General features: G+C 36.4%; 4 protein-coding genes across 13 annotated transcripts; all 4 read left to right on the plus strand.

Moving 5' to 3' along the window:
- Nucleotides 1-1,142: 1,142 nt before the first annotated feature.
- LOC113712973 (F-box/FBD/LRR-repeat protein At1g13570-like) lies at nucleotides 1,143-5,218 on the plus strand. Of its 2 annotated transcripts, none has more exons than XM_027236656.2 (5): nucleotides 1,143-1,302; nucleotides 2,515-2,565; nucleotides 3,302-4,147; nucleotides 4,437-4,592; nucleotides 4,781-5,218. In XM_027236656.2, the coding sequence occupies exons 2-5, from the start codon at nucleotides 2,554-2,556 to the stop codon at nucleotides 5,072-5,074; spliced, it is 1,308 nt and encodes a 435-aa protein (XP_027092457.1). In that variant the 5' UTR covers nucleotides 1,143-1,302; nucleotides 2,515-2,553; the 3' UTR covers nucleotides 5,075-5,218. The 2 variants fall into 2 exon arrangements, with proteins under 2 accessions (XP_027092457.1, XP_071923859.1); XM_072067758.1 differs by lacking the exon at nucleotides 1,143-1,302 and adding an exon at nucleotides 1,326-1,344.
- A 4,021-nt stretch (nucleotides 5,219-9,239) lies between these two features.
- Nucleotides 9,240-12,063, plus strand: LOC113712811 (small ribosomal subunit protein uS9c). Of its 5 annotated transcripts, none has more exons than XR_003453356.2 (4): nucleotides 9,240-9,704; nucleotides 10,096-10,384; nucleotides 10,615-10,690; nucleotides 11,786-12,063. XR_003453356.2 is itself a non-coding variant. In XM_072067371.1 (3 exons), the coding sequence occupies exons 1-2, from the start codon at nucleotides 9,255-9,257 to the stop codon at nucleotides 10,381-10,383; spliced, it is 738 nt and encodes a 245-aa protein (XP_071923472.1). In that variant the 5' UTR covers nucleotides 9,240-9,254; the 3' UTR covers nucleotides 10,384-10,403; nucleotides 11,786-12,063. The 5 variants fall into 5 exon arrangements, 2 of the variants coding, with proteins under 2 accessions (XP_071923472.1, XP_027092203.1); XR_003453353.2 differs by lacking the exon at nucleotides 10,615-10,690 and adding an exon at nucleotides 11,453-11,688; XR_003453354.2 differs by lacking the exon at nucleotides 10,615-10,690 and adding an exon at nucleotides 11,460-11,688.
- Nucleotides 12,064-13,203: 1,140 nt separating this feature from the next.
- LOC113711088 (probable E3 ubiquitin-protein ligase ARI2) lies at nucleotides 13,204-18,305 on the plus strand. 5 transcript variants are annotated; one of them, XM_027234234.2, is made up of 7 exons: nucleotides 13,204-13,919; nucleotides 14,585-14,617; nucleotides 14,711-14,990; nucleotides 15,746-16,226; nucleotides 16,763-17,311; nucleotides 17,462-17,586; nucleotides 17,672-18,305. In XM_027234234.2, exons 1-6 carry the CDS (start codon nucleotides 13,776-13,778, stop codon nucleotides 17,565-17,567), a joined length of 1,593 nt encoding a protein of 530 aa, XP_027090035.1. In that variant the 5' UTR covers nucleotides 13,204-13,775; the 3' UTR covers nucleotides 17,568-17,586; nucleotides 17,672-18,305. The 5 variants fall into 5 exon arrangements, with proteins under 5 accessions (XP_027090035.1, XP_027090036.1, XP_027090034.1 ...); XM_027234235.2 differs by having other exon boundaries at nucleotides 13,205-13,914; nucleotides 17,462-17,569; XM_027234233.2 differs by having other exon boundaries at nucleotides 13,206-13,919; nucleotides 17,462-17,569.
- A 2,277-nt stretch (nucleotides 18,306-20,582) lies between these two features.
- LOC113710941 (probable hexosyltransferase MUCI70) lies at nucleotides 20,583-24,233 on the plus strand. Its single transcript, XM_027234028.2, has 6 exons — nucleotides 20,583-21,425; nucleotides 21,816-22,033; nucleotides 22,227-22,403; nucleotides 22,483-22,638; nucleotides 22,980-23,256; nucleotides 23,609-24,233. Exons 1-6 carry the CDS (start codon nucleotides 21,065-21,067, stop codon nucleotides 23,839-23,841), a joined length of 1,422 nt encoding a protein of 473 aa, XP_027089829.1. The 5' UTR covers nucleotides 20,583-21,064; the 3' UTR covers nucleotides 23,842-24,233.
- Nucleotides 24,234-24,372: the final 139 nt, after the last annotated feature.

Here is a 24,372-nt window from a genome sequence, read left to right on the forward strand (position 1 = left end):
TCAGGATTTGAAGATGTTGGGTTCTAATTCTCTTTCTTTCTTCTAATTCTTAAATTTAACTCTTTTCTTGTTAGAAGAAAAAAACTCATAACTTTGTAAGCTTTCGTTTTTCTTTTTGCTGGAAATGGGAATCCAACCTGTAATTAACCAAGTTGACATCTAACTGAGAAGAAAAGTAAAAAAAAAAAAAAAACAAGTGTATATTCAGCCGGTCACATATACTCGAATCTCAACTACATTCATAATAATTTGGATTCGTTCTGTTTGTCGCCTCACTCACCGTTTCATTTTAACACATGTTCTCCCTTATATGCTTGTTATTTGCACAATTAGTAAGTCAATTGGTTTGGCATGAAAGAAAAAAAAAGGTCATTCACTAGATGTCTTGAAACTGTGTGTGTGTGTGTGATTTTTTCAAATATATATATAATGTGATTGTATGGTCAAACTCAAAGGAGATGAAGAGGCACACAATAATAATGGAATAGATAATGCAATCATTGGCCAAAAGTAATGTTTTAAAAACCGGACCGTTAATTGAACCGGTGAAGTGAAAGGGTTGAGGTTTAATCGGTCGGACCGGTTCAACCTCGGTTCAATGAATTTTTTAAAAAATTATTTATATAAATATATATATATGTACAAAATAAGACATGTAATGGATTAATTTAATACTTTATATGATGAAAGGTTTACTATTTTTTAATAACTTGGATTTTTTAAAAATAAATTTTTTAAATTATAAGTTAAAACAAATAAATTTCATCTCGATTACAATTATGTCTAAATCCAATCCAAAAATATCATAATATTTTGAAATTATACAAAATTCACGTCTATGAGAATTTAAATATTTTGAACTTAAATTTCAATTTACGTTTTAGAGATTACAATTTAAAAAAGGAAGTTTGGAGTTCGAAGGAAGTCAAAAAAATCGAAAATAGAAATGTAAACTTGATAAGAAATAAAAAATGAGATAAAAGTGAATGGGTGTTATATAAACAGTAAAAGTAAAGGCAGTATGTATAATTTAATAAACTTAAGGAGAGGCTTCTATGATTGTTAGAAATCTCAGGGAAGTTTCTAAAATTATCCCATTAAAGTAATTGAATATGGGGAAAGGGCATGTAGGCCCCAGTTTTAATGGACGGAGCACCAAATTTCCAATATTTTGAGTGCCCCTCCTTCAATTCTTAATAAGTCTCTCAATTTCCCTTCAGGCTTCCCACTCGGCAAAAATGCTCCTGACAGCCGTTTTATATGCTTCTTATCTGCCAATTTGAGCCTGAAAAGAATCATCCTGTGAGTTCCCAAGCCCTGTTCTTCATATTTCACTACTTTTAGGTGTTATAATAAATTGGGTTTTTTTTTTATAATATCTCTATCCAATTCGTACTTTTTCTTTTTTTTTTTTTAATTCTTATTCTTTCCTGAATGCACCTTTTTGTTTAATTGTCATTTTTCTCATCATGTTAATTGATATGTAATTTAATTTTCCCTGATTACAGCTTTGAACAATTTTCCAATGACCCTTTTAGATTGCGGTCAAATACCCTTTGCGAAAATTTTTGGTATCGTTCAGGCTGCTGACTAATTTGGCAAAAGAAAAGAGAAACGATTACAATAGGTTGATGGATTTGTACTTAAAAACTTTGTAATTTGGAATCATAATCTATTGATGGAATGCTGATTCTCTCGGGGATTGGGTATTGAACGCTTAACCAACTTATATTGGAACTTAAATTAGCTCCTTGGTTCTTGTTTTTGCTAAGGATAGAGAAGTTCTGCTTTTCTGGGAGCTAATGTGGGTCTCAGGCTGTTGTGGTATAGATTGAGGTTTTTGAGCTGTAGGTGAGATTGGGGTGTGGAAGAGATCAATTTGGGTTTTCATAATATCGACATTTTTGTTTTGGGGTGATTCGATGTCTTTTCCTTGTTTAGTCATGTATTAGAGTTTGATAAGGCTTATGAAGTCTGCTTTGTGTCAAAACTTGATTTTTGAGAAGAGAATCTTCTTTTTGGTTGGAAGAATTTGATGTATAGTGCATGTGTTATAAATGTTTTGAATATAGTGTTCTGGAGCTAAAAGGCTTATGATTTTGCAAGTGTAAGATGCATGACTGTTTTCAGGAATTTATGCCTTGGTCAGTCTTTGGATGAGAGATTGGTTCTGCATTTCCTATGTTGGTTCTGAAATTGAATTGTTATAGGAGGCTGAAAAACAAAACTTGGCCAAAAAAAAAGGTTCAGATTTTGGAGGGGAGGAGGGTGCATTGAAATTGGAAGCAATCAACATGAAGTTGTAGGGATGGGATACTATTCTGTAAAACATAAAAGTTTTCTTCTTCGCTGTCTACCTCCAGTGACTTTTCATTGTGAAATTTTGTATGATTGGACGTATTTCTTGCACACAACAGTGATTGATTGCAAAGAATTGCATAAAACTGATATTCTCGATTGATTACATGTGCAAATCAAAAGCTAGCAGTTGGTGACATTTTGCTTGTTTTGCAGCCGTTGAGGTGCAGCCATCAATCGTTTTTGTTGCCATAGATGAGTAGCATGGTAAGACAGCTTCTAAGAGTAATTATGTGCATATGGTGTATGTTTCTTGTGTGCTCAAGCTTTCAGCTTTATGCTACAGACTTTGGAGTTGTAACCTATCACTCTTTTGAATGATATCATTTCCCTCTCCTTTTGTCCTTATCTCCATAAAAGTTCAAGTACATGTTGAAGCTGTAGTTTTGTTCTCTTGTCAACCAAGCTTCAAGCATAGCTCCAGAAGTGCATTTAGTTTTATAGATTATAGTTACATCCACAGCAGAATTGTATCGATCTTCTGGAATTTAGGGGAAATATGAGCACTGTTTTGATGAAAAAATATATTTTCTTGTCTTATATTTTACTATTGGAGGAGCTCTACCGAATTATAAAATCTAAAGAAAAGTTAAATTTGTTGAACCTTCTATATCTAGATTAATCAGTTGAAAAAAGAAAATAGCAGAGCAACTTGCACTGCAGTCAGAATGACTGGTGTTCACCAATAAATGTTGACAAGTAAGTGCTTAAGGTTGCCCATGCTGTTGTTGGTACTTGAATTGAGGGGAATTGTGGAATTCAAGGAATGTCATTAGTACCACTCCTTCCATCCTCCCCCTTCCTTTGCTCTATGCTCAGTTACTTTTAGATAGGTGTGCCTTATTAATCTGAAGTTGTACATCTAACCGTGCTTGATGCAAACTAGGTAATTATTTTCTCCAATGATCATTTGACCAAGTTTCTTTGTGTCTTTGACATGCAGAAGCAACGGGAACCACCCAAGTTCCTTTGCAAATTGGAAATGGAGGTGGATAAGATTAGCAACTTACCAGGACATATCATAGACAAGATTTTGTCCCATATGTCACTGAGGGATGCTGTAAGAACTAGTGTCTTGTCAAGCAAGTGGAGATACAAATGGGATACACTTCCACACCTCATATTTGATAACCAATCTGTCTTGGTTTCATCACAAGATCAGACCCTAATTAAGAATAAGCTTGTTAACATTGTTGACCATGTCCTTTTACTCCATTCTGGGCCGATACAAAAATTTAAGCTCTCTCACCGTGATCTTCAAGGTGTCAGCGATATTGATAGATGGATCCTGTTTTTATCAAGAGGCGCCTTAAAGGAATTTGTTCTTGAGATATGGAAAGGCCATAGATACAAGCTCCCATCATCTACATACTTTTGCCAAGACTTGATTCACTTGGAGCTCTTTAATTGTCTTTTAAGACCCCCAGCTACGTTTGATGGGTTTAAAAATTTAAAGAGCATAGATCTTCAGCACATTACAATGGACCAAGATGCATTTGAGCATCTAATATCTAGTTGCCCTTTGCTTGAGAGACTTACACTCATGAATTTTGATGGTTTCACGAATCTTAATATTCATGCGCCGAATCTTCTTTTCTTTGACATTGGAGGTGTATTTGAAAACGTGAGCTTCCAGGATACTTTCCAGCTAGCTGTAGTGTCCATTGGATTGTATACAAACACAGGATTTGATCGTAATCTTACTTTTGGCAGTGCTGGAAATTTGATTAAGTTTTTTGCTCACCTGCCTCGAATACAAAGGCTTGAGGTGCAGAGTTATTTCTTGAAGGTATGTGGTTTTTGCTATCACTACAAGATAGATGTAAGATCTTATACAATAGTTAATGTTCAAAGAATTGCTTTGAGCAGATTTAGTTGTTATTTGATAGTTTAGTCAATTAAGTGAATTGGTTAACAGTTGCATCTTAACATCCTCTACTTACTTCTTTACCTGTTCATGGTCTTACTGAGTGCATAGAAGAAAGAAGTTGTATAACTGATTGAATAATTTTGAAATACCTAATCCTTGATTCATGTCTGAATCTGATTGCCTTCCATTATCTTCTACTTGTCTTTAGTATTTGACAGCTGGTAAAGTTCCTGGAAGACTGCCTACACCTTGTATTGAGCTCAGCTTTCTTTCCCTAAGGATAAATTTCAATGACGTAGAGGAGAGTTTGGCTGCTCTTTGCCTTCTTAGAAGTTCACCTAATCTACAGGAGCTTGAGATGTTGGTGAGTACATCCTGCTTCATGAGTTTGGTACTTCAAAATTTGTCATGTAATACATTGTTCTGTCAAATTTTAATGTTATCTTGCTACCTCATGATTCTTACCACTTGCCTAGTGCTTTTTTTAAAGAACTCATTTGGACATTGCTACTTGGGAATTTACTTTCTATTGATTTGATGAACTTTAACCAGGCTCGGCCTGAGGAGCAGAGTGCCATGAGAATTTCTGCAAATATTGTGGAAGAAGATTATGAAAATTGTCCATTTAATCAACTGCGATTTGTTAAAATTGCTGGCATCTCTGGTCTCAGACAAGAACTGAATTTTATCAAATTTCTGCTTGCAAATTCACCTGTTCTCGAGAAAATGACTGTTAAGCCGGGTTCAACCGATGGAGGATGGGAGTTGCTTAAAGAACTGATGAAGGAGTTGCTCCGATTCCGGAGAGCTTCAGTACAAGCTCAAATTATTTACCTGGACCCTTAATGTATTCTTAGCCATTCACTGATGGATTTATGCCTTTTGAAGAATAGTCACTTGCTGACATTATATCCGTCAGTTAACTTTCGATTATCAGTATTTGAACCCTTACAAGATTAGTGTTATCATTGGACTACCGTTGTTAAGTAATTTGAGCCCATTCCAGCAAATCCAATTTATGATTTTCCATCGATCAGATGTGATTATCAAACTAGCATACGATCTGTGACCTTTTGTGAACTTTCCATCCTTGACGTTGCTTTCTGTGACTGGTACGGCAAGCCTGCTTCTTGGTTCAGATGAGGTGCATATGGTATCTTCTTGCCATGCACCAACACTTTCTCAGCTTCATGCTAGGTGATTTGCAATGGTGATTACTATGTCATTAACAGTTGTTTCAAGGACTTCCTCATGATTTTATCCTTTATACAATGCCATGCCTTTGTTATGGATGATGTGAATGGCAAGGTTTTAGCCCTGTCGGGAGATAAATCTCTTTTGGACCAGCTTAGAATGCGGTCACAGTGGATTTAAGGATTTTCATTAATCATGAGGAATCTATTGGATATCTAACATGCTTATTGCTGTGAAAGATTTTTTTTTTTTTTTGGTTTGAGAATCTCAAGCATGGATCTAAAGGACCCAAAAGTAGAGAAAATAGAACCCTGTCAAATGGAATTGATGCATCTTTGTAGATTTTTTTCTTTAAAAAAAAAAAAATCAGGAGTAATACCCACCTTTTCCTTGTTTTTAACAGCAAAAAGACTCCAGGGAAGTTTGTTGGGTCGGGGTTGGGGTGGTGGTGGAATGGGGAATACCATGTGGTGTGGTGGAAAAGGAATGGCTGGTCGGGTTTCAACTTTCCTTGTCAGCTCCAATTTCTACTGGAATTTGAAAAAGTTACCAAATGGAAGTACCCCCCCCCCCCCCCTTCAATTTTAACAGAAACTGAAAAGAAGAGGAGGCAATCAATGTTTTGAAACCAAAACCGTTAATTAAACCAGCAAGGTGTTTGGATCGCAGTTCAATCGATCTTAGTTCAACTTCGATTCAATGAATTTTTTTTTAAAAATAAATTATATAAATACATATGCACAGGATAAGATATTCAATTGACTAATTTAGGATTTTATCTGATAAAAAGTTTGATATTTTTAAAGAACTTGGACTATCACAAATTTTTTTAAAAAAATTATAAGTTCAAATAAATAAATTTCATCTCAATTGTATTTACTAAAATATAATCTTAAATCCTACCCAAGAATATTATAATATTCTGAAATTAAACAAAATTCATGTCTTTAGGAATTAGACATTGTGAATTTAAACCATGTATTTGGGGCTTAAAGATTGCAACTTTGTTTTTTTTTTTTTTAAATGGAGCTTGGATGAAATCATGAAACTAGAAAGTAGAGATTCAAACTTAATAAGAGACAAAAAATGAGAAGAAAGTGAATGGATGTGGCACTTAATGACTAACCTTTGGAGAATAAGAACCTATTCATTTTTTTTTTCAGTTTAATAGATAAAAATAAAAAATTGCCAGTTCAGCTGTTCATTCAGATTCACAGATTCTCATTAGTTCTCAAGTTTAATCAACCCAAAGTATGTACCAGACCGAAATCATGATTGGTTTGCGGTTCGATCGATCAAACAGGTCACTTTAATTTGAGTTTCAAAACACAGAAGGCAATTAATGATGAGCTAAAAATGTCATGTGGCATTCATCAATCTCTCTCTCTCACCCCTTTTTTTTTTTTAATAAAAATATTTGGATGAATTCAGCTCCGATTACTATCACGAATTAGGACATACCTCTGATAGGTAGTTTAAATGGATTCTCACTCCTTACCTATTGTCTACCAACACAGTCTTATTTCTTACACATTGTCTATCAATACAAACACAGTCTTACTTTTTACACATCATTCGTCAGTGCAATTTGACATTGATAACGGAATTTGAATACACAATTTTTTACGAGGAAGTGATCATTCTTGCCAATCGAGCCAACCTGTGCTGGCATCAATCTCCATTTCTCTGGACAAGGAAGAGCCAGGGGTAAGGAAAACGATGAATTGATGAGAGCAAATACGCCAGACATAGCTAGGTTGTGAAAAGGATTGAATCGACGAGCCAGCTGCCATTCAAAAACTCTCATCGACCAAGTATGCAATGGAGGACAACACAAAATTATAAGAATACCTCAAACTTCAAATATCTCCATTTGCAATGTTGCTTGCACATATAAAGCTAAGCTACAAACTCTTACAAATTTCTCTTAACGAAGGGGCCAGTTAGGTTCTTGTGTTGAATCAACCCACAGCCATAGCCAACTTGCTTCCATGACAGCTGATAGATAATCCTTGCTGAAATCATAAGAAAGCAATAATAACGTCAGTGGAAATCCAACTCTGCCTGCTTGAGTCATGGGGAACTGGGGGGAGCTACTTCTTGATGGTCACCCTGGTGAAGGAGAACTCCAGAAAAATGTGGGCATCGGTAAAAGGTTCGGTATAGAGTCTAAGAAGTTATGGATGATAGCTAGTCCCATTTCTCTGGGAGCCATTTGTCAGTACTCATTGAACGCTATCACATTAACTTTTGTTGGTTTTGTTGGGGAGATTGAACTCGCCGCTGTCTCCATCGGTAACTCGGTCATTTCTGGCCTTGCACTTAGACTCATGGTATGCAACAAAATCTAATTAAGTTCCATTGATGCACTTCTCATTGGTTACACACTTGCACTTCTTTCTCTGTTACTTCTGCAAAAAGTTATTTGGCCTATTATGCAATATAGGTTAAGACAAAAGCTACTTCACATAATTTGTCCGGACCATCGCCCAACCATTTCATTTACAAAATACCAAAATTTTAATTGCTCCAAATGAGAAGAATGGAGAAAATGGTGGCGTCAGTCCCAGCACTTGTTTCTTGATCCGGGAATACATTAGAGACTGCCATCAGTTCAGCAGTCGTTGAAAGCTACAAATGAGGCGAGAGAACATTCTTGATGTCAAATTAACAAATAATATTACATTCTTGCTATTTATTTTCTTCCTTTCTTTTCTTAGCTTCAAACGTGGGAGAGGTCTCCGTCTTAAATCGAATCGACATATACATATTTTTGTTTCCATCACTTGATAATCAAACAAATTATTTTTTGTTTTTATTCTACAAAAAATCGATTTTTTCTTAATTTTTTTTTTCTTTATGGAAGGTTAGGTCCATTTAGCTTTCCCTAGGTGGACCTTTTCTTGTTTGTTTTATAATTCATTGATGCGCATTTGTTTACTTCTTTAATAACCAATTTTCAGCATGCATCTACTGTGGATATTACTACTCGGAAGGATTTTTGCCAAATTTTGTCCAAAATCATATTGGTTCCTTAAGTTTTATCACATCATCAAAAAAGGCTTTTTTCCACCTTAATCATTCTCCTTCGTAAAACTGCGCTTGCTTAAAGAAGGGTAATCTTCTACACGTAAATCATAACTCAATATTCACATAAACTTTTTTTTTTGTTGCCATCCTACATAAGATCATTTTTTTCTTAATTTTTTATTATAGAAAGTTATGTCCATTTTGGCTATATTGGTGGACCTTTTCTTGTTTGATTTATAAGTCATTAATGATATATTTATTTGTTTCCTTAATAATAACTAATTTTCAATATACAAGTATATATTGTATTTTTGGTAGGATTTTTTTTTTTTTTGTCTTTGTTAGTATTGGTACAATAATGCCTGAATAGTACTTGTTTCCTTTTTTTTCATATTTGCATTTCCAAATTTAATTGAATAAAAACAACCTAAGTTTGGAAATAATGAGACATAATAAATGGATGTCTTTTAAACCAAGCTGCCAGCATCATAACCCATAGTAATGTACATTCTGCTTGGAAAATTTTTTTATTTTAAAAATTGGACTGTAGGCCCGATAGCCAGCAACTTTTTTCTAATATATATATATTTTTTCCGCTGTCGGGCTGTGTCAGAGTTAAAAAAAAAAAAAAATTGCCTTTTTTTGACACGGTCCGGCAGCCATTGATTTGCAGCGACACTGTCAGACCCATAAACGTCGACTTTTCTTTTTCTCAACGATATTTTGAGTAATTAGACTATTTTCTCATGCTTTTATTTACGAATGAAAGCAATTATGGGTTCCTTGGCCGGGGGATAAAAGAATGGAGGGCGCTTCAGTCAATTCAAGTACATTATCCCCAAAGACTATAGTACTATTACTATACTACAAGTGGAGTGCCCTCTCCTACACGAACAACGAAGAGCAGAAAGCCATGGCGACTTCCTTATCTTCTCTGGCCTCATCCTTGGCTTCTCTCTCCTTCTCTACCCAAATTTCCCAAAAACCCCATGCCTCCGCTCTCTCCTTCACTTCTGCTAAGTCCCTTTCCTTATCTAAGACTTCTACTCCCGTCATTGCCGCCTCCGCTGCTGCTGTCCCGTCGCCGGTTGATTTGGAGACTGCCGACCTCAAGCAGCTAGTCAAATCCAGACTTCCCGGAGGTTTTGCAGCCCAGACCATCATCGGCACCGGCCGCCGGAAGAGTGCCATTGCCCGGGTTGTCCTCCAAGAGGGCTCCGGCAAAATCATCATCAACTACCGTGACGCTAAGGTACTTGAATTCTCCTACTTTTGGGCTGTTTTCCTCCTCTTTCAAGATGGGATTTTTATTCTTCATATTTTTTGCAGTGATGGTGTTGTTTTAGCAACTTCGTTAGTTGGCCTGTATTAATTCTAGCTATCCTTAATTTTGTCAAGTTAATTGTGTACTGAATATGGAAGAAATTTGAATGCTCATACCGTAAAGGTGTAAACTTGCTGATTACTTTTTGTGCTTGAAGTCTAGAACCGAATTAAGCTTACTTTATCCTTCATCTTAAGTTTCATTTTTATTCTTGAGATGGGATTTTGCTTCTTTACACAGTGTGCAACACTAATGTTGGACCTGCAGCTGCCTTATATGTTAAATGGTCTGATTGTTGTAGAAATTTCATGGCATTTAGGAATATCTTCAAGGAAATCCACTGTGGCTTCAGTATGTGAAAACCCCTTTGTCTACTTTAGGATATGAGAGCAGTTATGATGTGTTTGTCAAAGCACAAGGTGGTGGTTTATCAGGGCAGGCTCAGGCAATATCTCTTGGCATTGCTCGTGCTCTACTGAAAGTCAGTGAGAGTCATAGAACACCTCTGAGGCAAGAAGGATTGCTGACAAGGGATGCGAGAGTGGTTGAAAGGAAGAAAGTTGGTCTCAAGAAGGCCCGAAAAGCTCCACAATACTCCAAGCGTTGAGGTTAGACTTTGTATACAAGGTTTTGCGGAAAGCTCTACCTAATTTCTCTTGTCTTGTGTACATGTGCACTTGGAAAACACATGCAAGCTTCTTATTATTAGTTGTTCAGTGAAGGAAAAGGATTTAAGTAATTTCTAAGTGACTGCTAAGACTTTTAGTGTGGGCAAAGCAAGTAGCACGCCTCCTTATAATACTGAAGGGTATTGAACTGACATTTTTTTTGTTGACAGTATATGCTACACACAAAGTCCTTGCATTTAAAAAGATTACTTGACACTAAGACCGCTACGTTGGATGCCTTGCAGGGTGAGAATGAATCATTAAGGGCATTGTGTTATGCACTGTGAAATGAAGGGCTAGGGCGCCATTATGTTGGGAATTACTGAATTTCTTTAATACATCAAGCTCAGTTCCTCCGTTTTGATTGATAAGTTCTTTGACCTGTACTGCAATTTGTTGGCCTTCAAGCAATAATAAGGCTGGCATTCTGTTATTGGTAGTCCTAGACGAAAAGCAAAAGTGTGTCATATTATCTTCTGGATCATGGAAAAAATATTGGATGCCTGCTCTCTGATGCATGTTATTTCTAGAGCACTACAATGGGTATTGTAATTTGTAACCCTTCGGATTTCCACCATTCGTATTTACCTCAATGTGGAAACATTTATCCATGATTAGTGCAAGGCATATGACATATATCGATCCCTTTGCCTAGTGGAGTATCATAAATCGTGAAAACATATCAATAGATTTGTTTAAGTCTACCAGACATATGAGATATTTTTGCACTTTTTAATTTCGGAGAGAATGAAATGTAATATAAAAGTTTGTGGGATCACTTCTACACAGTGAATATCAAAGGTTTCTACCAGAACAGCTAATGAATACTTCAACATGTTAAGCTTCTAGAAAATTAAAACAATTATTTGATGTGTCTTGTGCTGGTTTGGTCATCAGTAAGTTTTGCTGGTACAAAGTATTGCTCTTATCGATTGATGATTTCATTGAACATGCTGAGAACCTTTGTGCCATAAACGAGTGCAATGTGATCATTTTCTTTAGTTCTAGCTTGCAGTAACCTAAAATAAACTTGGCAAGGAAAGGGAATTGAACCCCTGTGGAAAGAAGTAGAACTATGGATGGCAAGGGTTACCGGTCCTAGTTTAGAATTGAGTTCTGCAGATGGATTCAGTTTTTGGCTTGCTGGTCCCATGTTCTTACTGGTGGTAGATTGGACTTGTGGACTTGGTTTTGTTGCTGAACAACTGTAAACTGCTCTATGAATGTCTGAGCCCCACCTATTGGTGATTTGAATATGTTTTTTCGTCATTAAAATGTTGCTGATGACGTTTTTTTTTTTTTTTTCACTCTAATTGGTATTTCCACCATGCGGTCTTGCAGGTTTGGTATTTCATTTTTGCGGTTGAAATGGACATCAGGGATCCTGATATCCTGGACAAATGAAGATAAGGTTGAAAGCTGGGATGTGTAACATTTCTGTAAATCAGTCGCTGTATATGTAGGGAACTGAGGTGACGCCCTTATTTCTGCAATTGTCACTATTCAGAATTTATTTTTGACGCAATCAATGCATCCGCTAAATTTACAATCGCCAATTTGAGGCAGACCCTTGAAGAATCTCCTATGAAGATGCTGAACTGTATCTTTGATTGAGCAAATATGTTTTCCCTTGCATAAAGTTTTCTGTCGTTCTGATTACAGGTGGTGCTATTCTCAGCTACTTTTATATACGAGACCCCCATCAACGATTCAAACTCACCAAACCATCGCCACTCTCACTGTCACTGGCATCACTCCGCCATCCCTACCACCACAGCCAACACTGCAACACTAGGCACATCACCATTACGAGATGTAGAATAATTCAGATTTGGGTGGTTACAATAGAGCAGGAGAGAGAAGACTGGAGAGCAGGGTGGAAAAGAAAGTGGGGGAGGAATACAGGGGTAAAACAGAGTTTTTCTTTTTTGGTGGGTAAGCTCATTCTTCTCATTGATAAGCAAAATGGAGTACATAGGTTCAGGGACAGAAGTCACAGAACCCTTAAACAAGTACAGCAAAATGGATGGAAAAGGAACCTATAACCATACCACTATACAAATGAATCTGACTAACATCAAAATTGGCAGCAAGGACTTTACAGTAGTCTAGAATCTCAAAACAGAGGATTTGTTCATGTTGTCGAGGACAGATTTGCGCGGACGCATTTTTCTGTGCTCCATTGTTGCTGGTTTCGTAAAAATACATGCCCAAGGTACATCGATCAGTGTATCTTTTGTTAATGACAGCAGTTGCCTCCTCTCCTGGCTCCTGAGCAAAGGTGTTTGCAAAGGAGGAGGGGATGGAACGGTTGTCATAGACAACTGTTCCGGAAGGTTCATGGTTATGATTAGACCAAAAAAAATTTGTGCGGTTCTGATCATTCCTTGTAACTCGATTTCACAACGTATGGGATCTACAAAAATGTTGTTTTAGTGTTACTCGTTGTTGTTCTATTGTTACACCTTGTTCGGATAATATTACACCGTGTATAAATGGTGTTACATTCTCCGGAACAGTTACTCTGACAACCGTTCCAGCTCCGGATCCGTTTATAAAAGGTTTAGCCCAAAATAGTCCAGCCCCGGATCTGTTTGTAAAAGGTTTAGCCCAAAATAGTCTCTTGCTTAACGCCCAATGGCATGCACGAAAAGATTGAGACAAAATGACTACTGAAAGCTAGAGAGAAACACCAAAATGCCCTTCCTTGTTGTCTTCCCAAATTCTTTCCCATATATATACTCTTCCATTAAAGATAACAAATACCTATTATCTATTATCTTTATTTTCTTCTTCCCTGACAAATGAAAAATTAATTCTAAATGAACTCGAACTAGGTACATCCAACACGCTGTTTCCTAACTTGATTAGAACTTTTCGTTATCCATCTACATCAAGGGCCCAATCTTCAAACATGACCCTCGAAAATATTACTACTAGGTAAAATAAAGGGCAAAAAAATGGCTAATCTCAAGGAAATAGACACCCAAGAGATTTTTCTTTTCACCAAAAGACTCCTAAGCCTGAATGGAATGCTTTCCACAAATGAGATAACATTATTCAAAGTTACTTTTCTTAACAATAAATGTGATAAAACCCATCCCCCTCACGCCCTCGTTAAACAAGAAGATTATGACTAACCGATCAAAACCTTTAATTAGAATAAGCACCTCACAAAATCATCATCTGTTTTTCACCTTGTTACTATTTTCCCAGTTGGGTTTTCTAATTATTTGTTAATTTCCACACTGTACATTGTGGGGAGGAATTCAGTTGCCGGATGATCGTTCCACGTATAATAAGACTGTAAGCCCAAATAAAATTGAGTGCAATGGGGGATTATTACAATGGAAGCAGTGACGATGAGTACTATGATCGAGTTTGTGATGATGACGGAGAAGACTCTGTTGATGGGCTCCAAGACCCAGAACTCGAGACCGACTTTTATTGTTGCAGCAAAGGTCCCTCCTGTATGGTATAAATTATATTTTCTCTTATTGTTTCCTTGGTTGATGATCAAGAATTGAGTCTTTAATCTTTTATAAATTTATTTATTTATGCTAGTCCTGGGGTCCTACAAGTCCTCTACTTTATCCTATTATGTATCTTTATCTGTTTTGTTTGAGTGAAAAGAGGCTGGGGCTGAAGGCTTGGGTTTTGGAGATTAAGACACTAAGAATTTTATTTAAGATGATTTGTTATCGCTTATGATCATCTCGAGTTTTCTATGTCTTTACTGAACATAAGTTTTTAGTAAATCAGCGTGTGGAAGCGGTACTGTCGGTTACTGAAATTCTAATAGATTGCACATCAACTGAGGATGAAATATATAGCACCCAAGAATGTGAATTTCTACTCTTCTGGTTAGTCATGTATTCTGGGTTAGAAGAGGGGTTGTGCTTGTTAGCTTGATTGAGAGCTTAATTGGGAAAGGATTGAATTTGACCTCTGATACTAATATTCGTACTCCTGATTCCTGAACTTAAACCTGCTAAACAAACAGGAGTTTAAAGTTGCCGGCTTTTCTACATGCAGCTAGCATTCACTGATTTGTGTATGTTATCTAGGTCGTTATTGTACTTTTTATAAAGAGAAGAGGAACATTGGCATGATTATGTTGCTTGCCTTTTGCTCATGCAGGTGATAAGAAAAGAGTCTCTTCTGGCTGCACAGGTTAGACAGACTCATTAGATGTCTGCTTGGTTGATTTGAGTAACTCTAAATTAGAATAAAGTTTTGAGTTGTTGCTTATGTTGATTTATACAGAAAGAAGACTTGCAAAGAGTAATGGATTTGCTGTCCTTAAAGGAGCACCATGCGCGGACCTTACTGATTTATTACCGTTGGGACGTTGACAGAGTTTTTAATGTGTTTGCAGACAGAGGTAAAGAATGGTTATATTCAGCAGCAGGTTTATCAGTCAGGAGTAGCGAGGATCTTAACTCCTCTCAGTCTTCAGACGAAGTAACCTGTCAAATCTGCTTCGAGGATGTCCATGCTAATGAGTCCACGATAATGGATTGTGGCCATTGTTTTTGCAACAACTGTGAGTCTCTTGCTTAATGGCTTTCTTTCTTTTTATATTACTTTTCTCGTGATGCCAGGATCGTGCATATGCATGCTTTCTATATGAAGATTAAAAACATGTAATCAATTTCTTGGTCCTTGGAACAATTTGTTAAAATGAAATATAAATTCTGTGTTTTCTAGTTAACGTCTGGACTGGTGGCTGAAAATTGAACCTCAGAAACTGTGCAGCTGTTATGATATTCCAAATCATAACAGATTTAGAACTTCAATTGATTTGAGATACCTCGATGAATTAACACATATGAGAACTATAAGGAGTAGTTCCAGTCACTCATCCTCAGACCTGTTATTCTGTGAAGTTAGAAATGAGGTCAAACAAACTTGAGTTTTAAATTAATTTTTAAGCTTGTTGATGAGAAACTATTGAACAATATGGTTATTTGTTAAATAACTAGTTTGCTGATGATGTTTGTCATGTTGAACTTCTCAGGCACTGTAAAAATAGAGTTATCGGTGCATGTTAATGCAAATCAAGCATCTGATTTTCACTTGATTTTTTTTGAAATCTCTTTCACCAAATGTTAAACTTTGTAACCAGATCTTGTAAAAACAGCAAATTTAAAAGGTTAAGTAGAGTGAAGTTTATTTCAATAGCAAAATAGCTTGAGTTAGATGCTCCAGTTAATTGTTTAGTAGATGTGTCTATTTAAGTGCTGCTTCTGTGTTGTCATTGCAGAATGTAAGCATTTTCTGTTCTTTTCTCTTGTTAAGGTTGGACAGAGCATTTTATTGTGAAGATAAATGAGGGTCAGAGTAGACGGATTACATGCATGGCCCACGAGTGCTATGCAATTTGTGATGAAGAAAATGTTAGAAATCTAGTTAGTGGAAGAGATCCTCATGTTGCAGAAAAGTTTGGTCGGTTTCTTTTAGAGTCATATATTGAGGATAATAAGAAAGTAAAATGGTGCCCTAGCGTTCCTCATTGTGGAAATGCAATTCGTGTTGAGTGCGATGAATATTGTGAGGTTCAATGTGCTTGTGGTGTACAGTTCTGTTTCAGCTGCTCATCTGAAGCTCACTCGCCTTGTTCATGTCTGATGTGGAAGCTTTGGACGAAAAAGTGCCAGGATGAATCAGAGACGGTTAATTGGATTAAAGTGAATACAAAGTATTGCCCCAAATGTTATAAACCAGTGGAGAAGAATGGAGGATGCAACCTAGTACGTTGTGTGTGTGGACAACCATTTTGGTGCGTCTTCCTATTCTTCATTGGTTTAAGATTCTGACTCAGCTCATACAGTTTGATATGTCCAGTCACGACATTATTCATTTTGCACATGCATGTATTAGTATACCTGTACTTTGCAATCTGATCATAGTTAGCACTTACGCACAGTAAGGGCTTGGAGCTGCTATCCACGAGTTCATTGGTAGTCTCAAGTTTCCTGCATTACGTGTTGTTAACAAGTTAACTTTATTGCCTGCATGCTCCTTGCTACTTCTGTCTCATCTGCTTTCTGTACCACTTTAGTCATTCATTACCAATATTTAGGAGCGAGGAACTCTAAAGCATGTCTTTGATTTTCATTTGTATATAAGAGAGTGGTTTTTGCCTGCGTCCTAGAACTGCATGTCTTTTCTGCTATCTTACTGCTTCCCTCATATTTCAGTACATGGGGGATAACTTCTTTGTGTTTCTTTACAGCATGTTGTTAATATTTTGTCTAGGATATCTTTAGCCAAAATTAAATGACATGATTTACCATTTTGTCCTTATTTTCACAGTTGGCTTTGTGGTGGAGCAACTGGCATAAGTCACACATGGAATAGCATTGAAGGTCATACTTGTGGCCGATATAAAGAAGACGAATTGGAGAATGCTGAGCGTGCGAAAAAGCAACTTTGGCGCTATTCTCACTATTATAATCAGTTCAAAGCCCACACAGACTCTTTGAAGCTTGAAGCTACCTTGCAGGACAGGTTACAACAAAAAATTGTGATCTTGGAAGCCAAGAACCTTGAATCAAGGGATTTTAGCTGGGTGACAGATGGATTCAATAGACTTTTCAGATCAAGGAGGATTCTCTCCTATTCTTATCCTTTTGCATATTACATGTTTGGTGATGAGCTATTCAAGAATGCAATGACACAGAAGGGAAGGGAAATAAAGCAGAACCTTTTCGAGGACCAGCAGCAGCAGCTTCAGGCTAACATTGAAAAACTTTCAATGGTTTTGGAACAGCCTTTTGCTGATTGGGAAGAAAGGGACGTCCTCAATACAAGACTGCAGATTATTGCTCTCTCCACTGTTACCGATAGCCTCTGCAAGAAATTGTGAGTTTTACTAACTAGACTTGAAACTGAACTGAGGAACATCTGAAAATGAAATCGGACTAGTTTTATTTATAATAATTAAGTGAAAGGACTAGGACTTTATTGAAATTTTTTTTGGCAAAATCTGAGGGTAGATATGGCTATTTGCAGGTACGATTGCATCGAGAGTGATTTATTGGCTCCTCTGGAGGAAGCAACTCACAGTATCGCTCCATATAGGTCTATGGGTGTGGAGAAAGCATCAGAATTTCCTTAAGGGTAATCTGTAGCAAATGGTGTGATTCTCATTTTCCAACAGACTGGTTCTGGCGTATCGTTGCTTTCTACAAAGTGCTAAAACGGTTTGTTTCTTTGCCACAGCTTAACTAGATGCAAGATGGATGAGCAATGGTACGAAGTTCTTGACTTGCAGCCTTTGGATTCTTCCCTTAAGGTGATTGGGCGAGAAGCTCTTGGTGAATGCTTTTCGCGTAGTATTTCTAGATGCAGCTGACACAATAGAGAGGAGATGATACATTAACATTCTACTTGGTTTTTGCCCATAAGTACGGTCATTGATGCCATTTTGGCTTAAAAAGGTTCATTTGCCAAGTGAATGTCACAAAGGTAGTCGCTGAAAGGAAAGGAAAACCATGGCTGCATATGGTTTTTCGCTGCACATATCTCCTGACTTCGCCGCCTTTGTCAATTTTGATATCTCGAATGCTTCTGGCCTCATTTTCTGCCTATGTACGTAACCTTCCATGAAGCTTATAATCTGGATAAACAGTAAACCCTATATGTCTGTATATATAATACATTTCCTTGGTCAGCTACAAAAATACTGATAAATGGTCGCTCTTTCGAGGGTTTAACGGTGGATGTAGAAAGCTGTTACTCAGAAAACTGTTGCTGGGGAAGGGAAGGTGAAGAGGGATTCAATAGTAAACTTCTATTGTTTCAAGTTCCATCTTAACGCTGAAAATTAATTCATTCGAACTTTTTGAATTCAGCATATTTGATAATTGAAATACCTTCTAACCTTTTAATATATCAAGTACTGCTTGATTTGTGTACAAAATTTTAAGTAAAAAGTTTTTATTGAATCGATCACATATATTATACTTTTCACATATATAATGTACTCTCGTGCTCTCGCATATAATGTATATAGTTGCTCTTCTTCTTCTTCTATTCGACGCACGTACATGGATATATATGTGCAAACATGCACGCACATAGATATGCACACATTTAAGTTCTATTTCTCAATTGTATAATTATTTTTTCTCCTATACAAAACACTTTTTTGTCTCTTCAAATATACAAATAAAAATAATTTTTTTAAAAAGGTGAAAGTGTAATATATGTGGGATATTTCAATTCAGTTAGTTATCAGATACATATCTTTCTGAAGTTAATACTTTCAATGTTTAATTTTCGGATTTTTCAATTTAGATTTCATGCTTCAATTTTATCTAATTTTCAGATTGTAGAATTCAGATCTCAAAATTCAATTTTATCGAGCAGGATATACTGTAGATCTTCTGAAGTTAGAAAATGTCGTCCAGCAATGTGGTTTTTTATTGTTCATTGGCCACAAATATTCTTCTTTTTTTTTATAAACAAATTCCTTATTTACTTTAGCTTTGCCACAATAGTACCACTTTGATTGGACATTAAAATAGGTTATAAGAAAAAGAGGGAACAAATCTCCCGGTAAAACCTCTAGCATATAATGGAGTAGAAGAAACATAGGATATCTAAGTAGATGTTAATATTAGTGAGGAAGTATATTTGACATACGGATTTTCTGTCCGCATATATGTTAATGTATTTAAGCCGCATTTAATTTACTATATGAATGCAAACATACGTTGAATTATTTTCACCTACTGCATTTGAACATTCTCAAATTATTCTCAATCTTTGCTAAAAATGTTGAACGCACCTAAACTCCTTGTTAACCAAATCTTTTAACATAATAATAACACTCCTTGTTCTAATTCTCCTTTCCTCCAACTTCTCTCTACCTCTTCTCATGATATCCCTCCCATATATTTCGTCTTATCATGTTTTTCAATAAAATCTCTTCTAAATTTTCTAAGTGAGAGTCCTTTGTTTCTTTTAGGGATTCCTAGTGAGAATTTTCTGCTTTTATTCTCATTTTGTTACTTGATCTCAGATCTAGTTGTTACATCTAAATTTTTTTTTTTTGGAATTTTGGGTCTTTCTCGACTCATCATCATTTATTGAAACCTAAATCCATTGATTAATAGATTTGTTGATTAAAACATGTACCAAAGGTAGTTGTAGCAATTTATCTTATTAGAAGTCAGAAAACTTCTTATAGTTTTTAGTTATGTTCGAGATCATTCACATCTACTGTATCTGTTATTAAATTGTAGATCTGTTATTATTTCAAGTGCGTTTTTAATCTGCCACTGAGATAGAGATGTAAATCAAATCGTATTGGACGATTTCCAACCATTCGTTAATAAAATTTGCTTTTTATAAAAAAAAAGCCTTTAACATAATAATCATGGTAGCATTTTGAGAAAATTTAGATGCAGTATATTTTCAATTTTTCAAGAATTTGTGAGTTTTATTTTGCAGTTCATTTATTAGGTGCTTGATGTTAAATGAAGTCTCTTTTTTTGGTGGAATTGTTACAATTCAAAAGTGGATAATAATTTTAAAGGTTTAATAGTGAATCAACCTTTCTTTTCTGAGAAATGTTAATCACGCTCAATTTTTATTAATCACACTTTTACTATTCATTTTGTCATGTATTCTAAATGAAAATCATATGATAAAAATAATAGCAGAAGTGCGATTAAGTTTTCCCTTTTTTTGTATACCTATCTAGTCCGGTAATGCATCAAATAAAAAATTATTTAAAGTTGTAAGCGAATAAATTGCCAACAAGATGTAAAAGATAATTTCGTGAAGAAAGAAGAGTTGACGAGGCATTTGGAAAAAGGTGGGGAGAAGCAATATGTAACTTGAAGATTTCAAATTCGAATCTTTCCATTTAAACTAAAAAAAATGTCGATGAGAGAATTTGTGTAAGTCATAAGTTACGAATTTAAAACTCTCTGCTCACACTAAAAAAATAAAAATCAAAAGTTGATGAGGCATTGATGGGTAGCCAATGAGATTGAGAAAGGTCTTATCTTCAAAAGGGTTTGAAACTTTCCAATTACACAAAAAAAAATAAAAAATTGAAGTCCTACTTCAAATTCACTATGTATAGCCACAAAAAGTGCACTATTGACTGTAGTATTAAGGAGGAAGGTCTTGTCTTCAAATTTCACTATATGTAAAGCCAAATAAATAGTGCAGGGCAATTTCACTGTGTATGGACAAATATATAGAGTACTATAGTATTAAAGGACGGACCGATCTAGTGAGAAGTAGTAACGAATTCGGTGTTTTCTTGGCCTGCCGAATCCGGTGAAAAGAGACGTATCAATCTAGTGAGAACTAGTAACGAATTCGGTGTTTTTCAGCCAGCCAAATCCGGTGAAAAAAGAGTTCCCCCATTCACGACTGGAAAGTGGAAAGTCGAGCCTTGATTAAATTAACCAGATTCCTTAGTGAGAACTAGCAACGAATTCGGTGTTTTTTAGCCTGCCAAATCCGGTGGAAAAAGAGTTCCCCCATTCACGCCGGTGAAAAAAGAGTTCCCCCATTCACGCCTGGAAAGTGGAAAGTCGAGCCTTTATTAAATTAACCAGATTCCTTCCATAATTGAGTTCTTGCGGGTTCACAATGTTCAACAACAGCTTCTCGATCACCGTTTCCGACCAGTCTTCCGATGAGCACGCCGACAAAAAATTACGGGCTCGTGTCCGGAGGAAGTCCAAGAAATTTGGGTTTCGAGGCAAGACTGAATTCACTCGCCAAGTTGTGAGGCAGGTTCTCAAGTGGTGGCCTTTCCTGCTCTTCCTTTCTGCTGCAGCATTGCTCATTTTTGAAGTCTCCCGAATCTATGGAAAATCAACAAGTCCACCACCGCCTCAAACCGCCCAGGCCCAGAAGAAGCCGGACCACCCTCATTTTGAGAAGAAAGAGCAAGGGAACTTGAATCGTCTCGATCCCACCACCCGAGTCGTCGGTGGCGTTAGAGAACGTATGTAATTTATTTTTAGGCTTCTATGTGTTACTGACTAAAAGGTTCAGAATTTTGATGATTTTACTATGTCTCTCAAGGTTAATTTGGATAAAGTTATGAACTTTACCACATTAATTAGCTAATAGGCAACCATTGCCCATGGGTTGCTGCTGTTTCTGTTTTCAACTGAGGACCAATATTTAGATTTCCGTTTCTTGCTCCATTGTCGAGTTTCATAGTCGCACTTTCTTGCAAAAGCTGATTATGACTGGTTTTCTACTGATCATGTTTGAAGAACTGTGCAAGTTTAGATGGTATTTTGGATAACGATTTTATGGTATTGCTGTACCGAGTAGAGTCGAGCGTCGACAGGTTTGTCATTCATGATTTGGTTTTTTGTTGTATCAGGTTGTCTGAAGCTTCTGGCTCCTGAAGAACTTGAACGTTTGGTTTTTCCGCAACAAAGAGTATCTAATAGTCCCATTAAAAAAGTGGTATACATCACAGAGACTGATAAAACTTATGGAGAAGGGAACTTCACAAAGTCTCAGCATGGTCTGGACGGCACAAGATTTAATTTATTCACTGGATACCAAACTCTGGACCAGAGAGATCAAAGCTTTAAGGTAATGAGCTGCATCTCGCAATTGTCATTGTTGTGGAGGAGAGTTTTAGATGGCAGTAGATAAATTCTTTAACAATATGCTTTAATATGCTCTGTGATACTGGATCATTGGTTTGTGGTGGCTTCTGATGTATCTTGCTACTGTGTCTAGTTTTCCACTAATCCAAGTAAACATTTTAAGTTGGCTGTTGTAGGTGAACAAAACAGCAACAGTCCATTGTGGTTTCTACAGTGAGAAAGGGGGGTTTAAGATTTCTGAGGAAGATGAATTGTATATGCACGAGTGTGAAGTAGTGGTGTCTACCTGTGCATTTGGTGGCGGAGATGATCTATACCAACCAATAGGGATGTCAGAGCAGTCACTTCATAAGGTTACAATGTCAAATGCAAAGATCTCCTGAATGAGTTCTATGTTTTCTTTTGAAATGCTTATAATGTTCAAGGATACAGGTTTGTTATGTGGCTTTTTGGGATGAAATTACTCTTGCTGCACAAGAAGCTCAGGGTCAGAAAGTTGGTGAAAACCATTTTATTGGGAAGTGGCGGATTATAGTAGTTAAGGATCTACCTTTTCGAGACCAAAGGTTAAATGGCAAAATTCCCAAGGTAGGAAAAAGTTTGGTTCTCTTGTAGTTCTTTTCTGTTTCTTCATCATGCTCGCAAGTTTGGTTCTGGATCTTTGTTTGTATTCTCATTTTTGAAAAGAATAACAAGAGAGGACACAAAACTCTTGTCTTGCTTAAGAAACGATTGGCAATCTCACAGCCAAGAAATCTGGATTGCAAATTTAATACATCCAATATGCAATGTTCTGCCAATGTTTATCTTCTTTTCTTTTCAAATTGATATTTAAAATGGTCAGTCTTACTGTAGATTTGTTAAATAGTTTTCTTAGAATTCACTGATAATAAAACTCAATGAAGTTAATTCTTCTGTTCTTTGATTAGATGCTAGCCCACCGTCTCTTTCCAAACTCAAGATACTCAATTTGGGTGGATTCCAAGTCCCAGTTTAGGAGGGACCCTCTGGGAGTACTGGAAGCCCTTCTTTGGCGATCAAAGTCTGTACTTGCAATTTCAGAACATGGAGCACGCAGTAGTGTGTATGATGAGGCAAAGGCTGTTGTCAAGAAAAACAAAGCAACACCTGAAGAGGTTGAAGTACAATTAACTCAGTATCGCAAGGATGCACTACCAGAGGACAAGAGGTTCAATGGAAAGAAAGGTACGCTTACACCTCTGCTTCTTGTTATTATCCTATCCAGCAAAATGGTGGTGATGATTGTAAGTGACATAGTTCTATTGCTTGATTCTCATAAGATTATAAATGATTGGCCAACAAAGATGTGCTTCTGTTAAATAGTTCGTGATACTGCTCAATTTTTTTTTTTTTTTTTGTAAATTAGATTCTCTTTCCTGCTGGTATTATTAAATCTACTAAAAAAGAAAGTATTTTTGATAGCTAATTTTTCCTCCTATATGGAGCTTCATGCTCCTTTAATCCTAGATTATTGCATTGATGAAGTATATGATGGAACTGCAAAACGCTCATATGTAGCTCCATTCCATCTGTACAGCTCTAGCTGAGGCTTCCATCATTGTGAGGGAGCACATGACAACAACTAACCTCTTCATGTGTCTCTGGTTTAATGAGGTGGTTCGCTTCACTTCCCGTGATCAGCTAAGCTTTCCATATGTTCTCTGGCGGTTCAAAGCATTAAAGGACATTAATTTGTTCCCTGTATGCACTCGCAAAGATCTTGTTAATAGCATGGGCCATGTACGCAAGGCCAAGCTTTTGACAAGTTAATTTCTTAATTTCCATTCGTGCTTGGATTCTTCTTTTTCCATATTTTGGATAGTCTTATTTGGCATCCACTAACTTCAGGAGGATGTTTTGGAGGAAGAGCTTGGGTAGAATCATCTTTCACCGGTACTTGTTACCTGTACATTGTATTTGCTGCAGTTCGTTTTTTGCTTCCTTGAACTATTGTAAAGTCTAATTTATATATTTATTTGGGAAAGGACCACAATACTTCTTGTATCTCATTGACTAACAAGAATATAGAAGTGAGGAGGAACATCTGAAGGGTCTGATTTTGTAAATTTTTTGGGAATCCTCCAATTCTATAGTCTACTTGGCATTTTGGTGCAACAGTGTTGCAGTTGAAATAAAAGACTTTGGCATCCTTCTTTGCCTCAGAGATGTGGTAGTTTTAATTTTGTGCAACTTTCTCCGTTCATTTGAGATTGTGCATCTGACTTGCTGTATGTTGTGCTTTTTATCCGAATCTAATGGCTGTTATTATATTGCAATTGGTTTTGACCTCCTTCTTTCCTC

This window comes from Coffea arabica, chromosome 10e (assembly GCF_036785885.1).
Source record: "Coffea arabica cultivar ET-39 chromosome 10e, Coffea Arabica ET-39 HiFi, whole genome shotgun sequence".
NCBI lineage: Eukaryota > Viridiplantae > Streptophyta > Magnoliopsida > Gentianales > Rubiaceae > Coffea > Coffea arabica.

Bases quoted from the DNA above. Each gene is read 5' to 3' on its own strand.
- LOC113712973 (XM_027236656.2), top strand. The intron at 4,148-4,436 runs GTATGTGGTTTT...ACTTGTCTTTAG, and splicing joins TGCAGAGTTATTTCTTGAAG to TATTTGACAGCTGGTAAAGT. The intron at 4,593-4,780 runs GTGAGTACATCC...AACTTTAACCAG, and splicing joins TACAGGAGCTTGAGATGTTG to GCTCGGCCTGAGGAGCAGAG.
- LOC113710941 (XM_027234028.2), top strand. From the start codon at position 21,065: ATGTTCAACAACAGCTTCTCGATCACCGTTTCCGACCAGTCTTCCGAT. The intron at 21,426-21,815 runs GTATGTAATTTA...TTGTTGTATCAG, and splicing joins CGTCGGTGGCGTTAGAGAAC to GTTGTCTGAAGCTTCTGGCT. The intron at 22,034-22,226 runs GTAATGAGCTGC...TGGCTGTTGTAG, and splicing joins AGAGAGATCAAAGCTTTAAG to GTGAACAAAACAGCAACAGT.
- LOC113712811 (XM_072067371.1), top strand. From the start codon at position 9,255: ATGGAGGGCGCTTCAGTCAATTCAAGTACATTATCCCCAAAGACTATA. The intron at 9,705-10,095 runs GTACTTGAATTC...CATGGCATTTAG, and splicing joins TCAACTACCGTGACGCTAAG to GAATATCTTCAAGGAAATCC.
- LOC113711088 (XM_027234234.2), top strand. From the start codon at position 13,776: ATGGGGGATTATTACAATGGAAGCAGTGACGATGAGTACTATGATCGA. The intron at 14,991-15,745 runs GTGAGTCTCTTG...TCTCTTGTTAAG, and splicing joins CCATTGTTTTTGCAACAACT to GTTGGACAGAGCATTTTATT. The intron at 16,227-16,762 runs GTGCGTCTTCCT...TTATTTTCACAG, and splicing joins GTGTGTGGACAACCATTTTG to TTGGCTTTGTGGTGGAGCAA.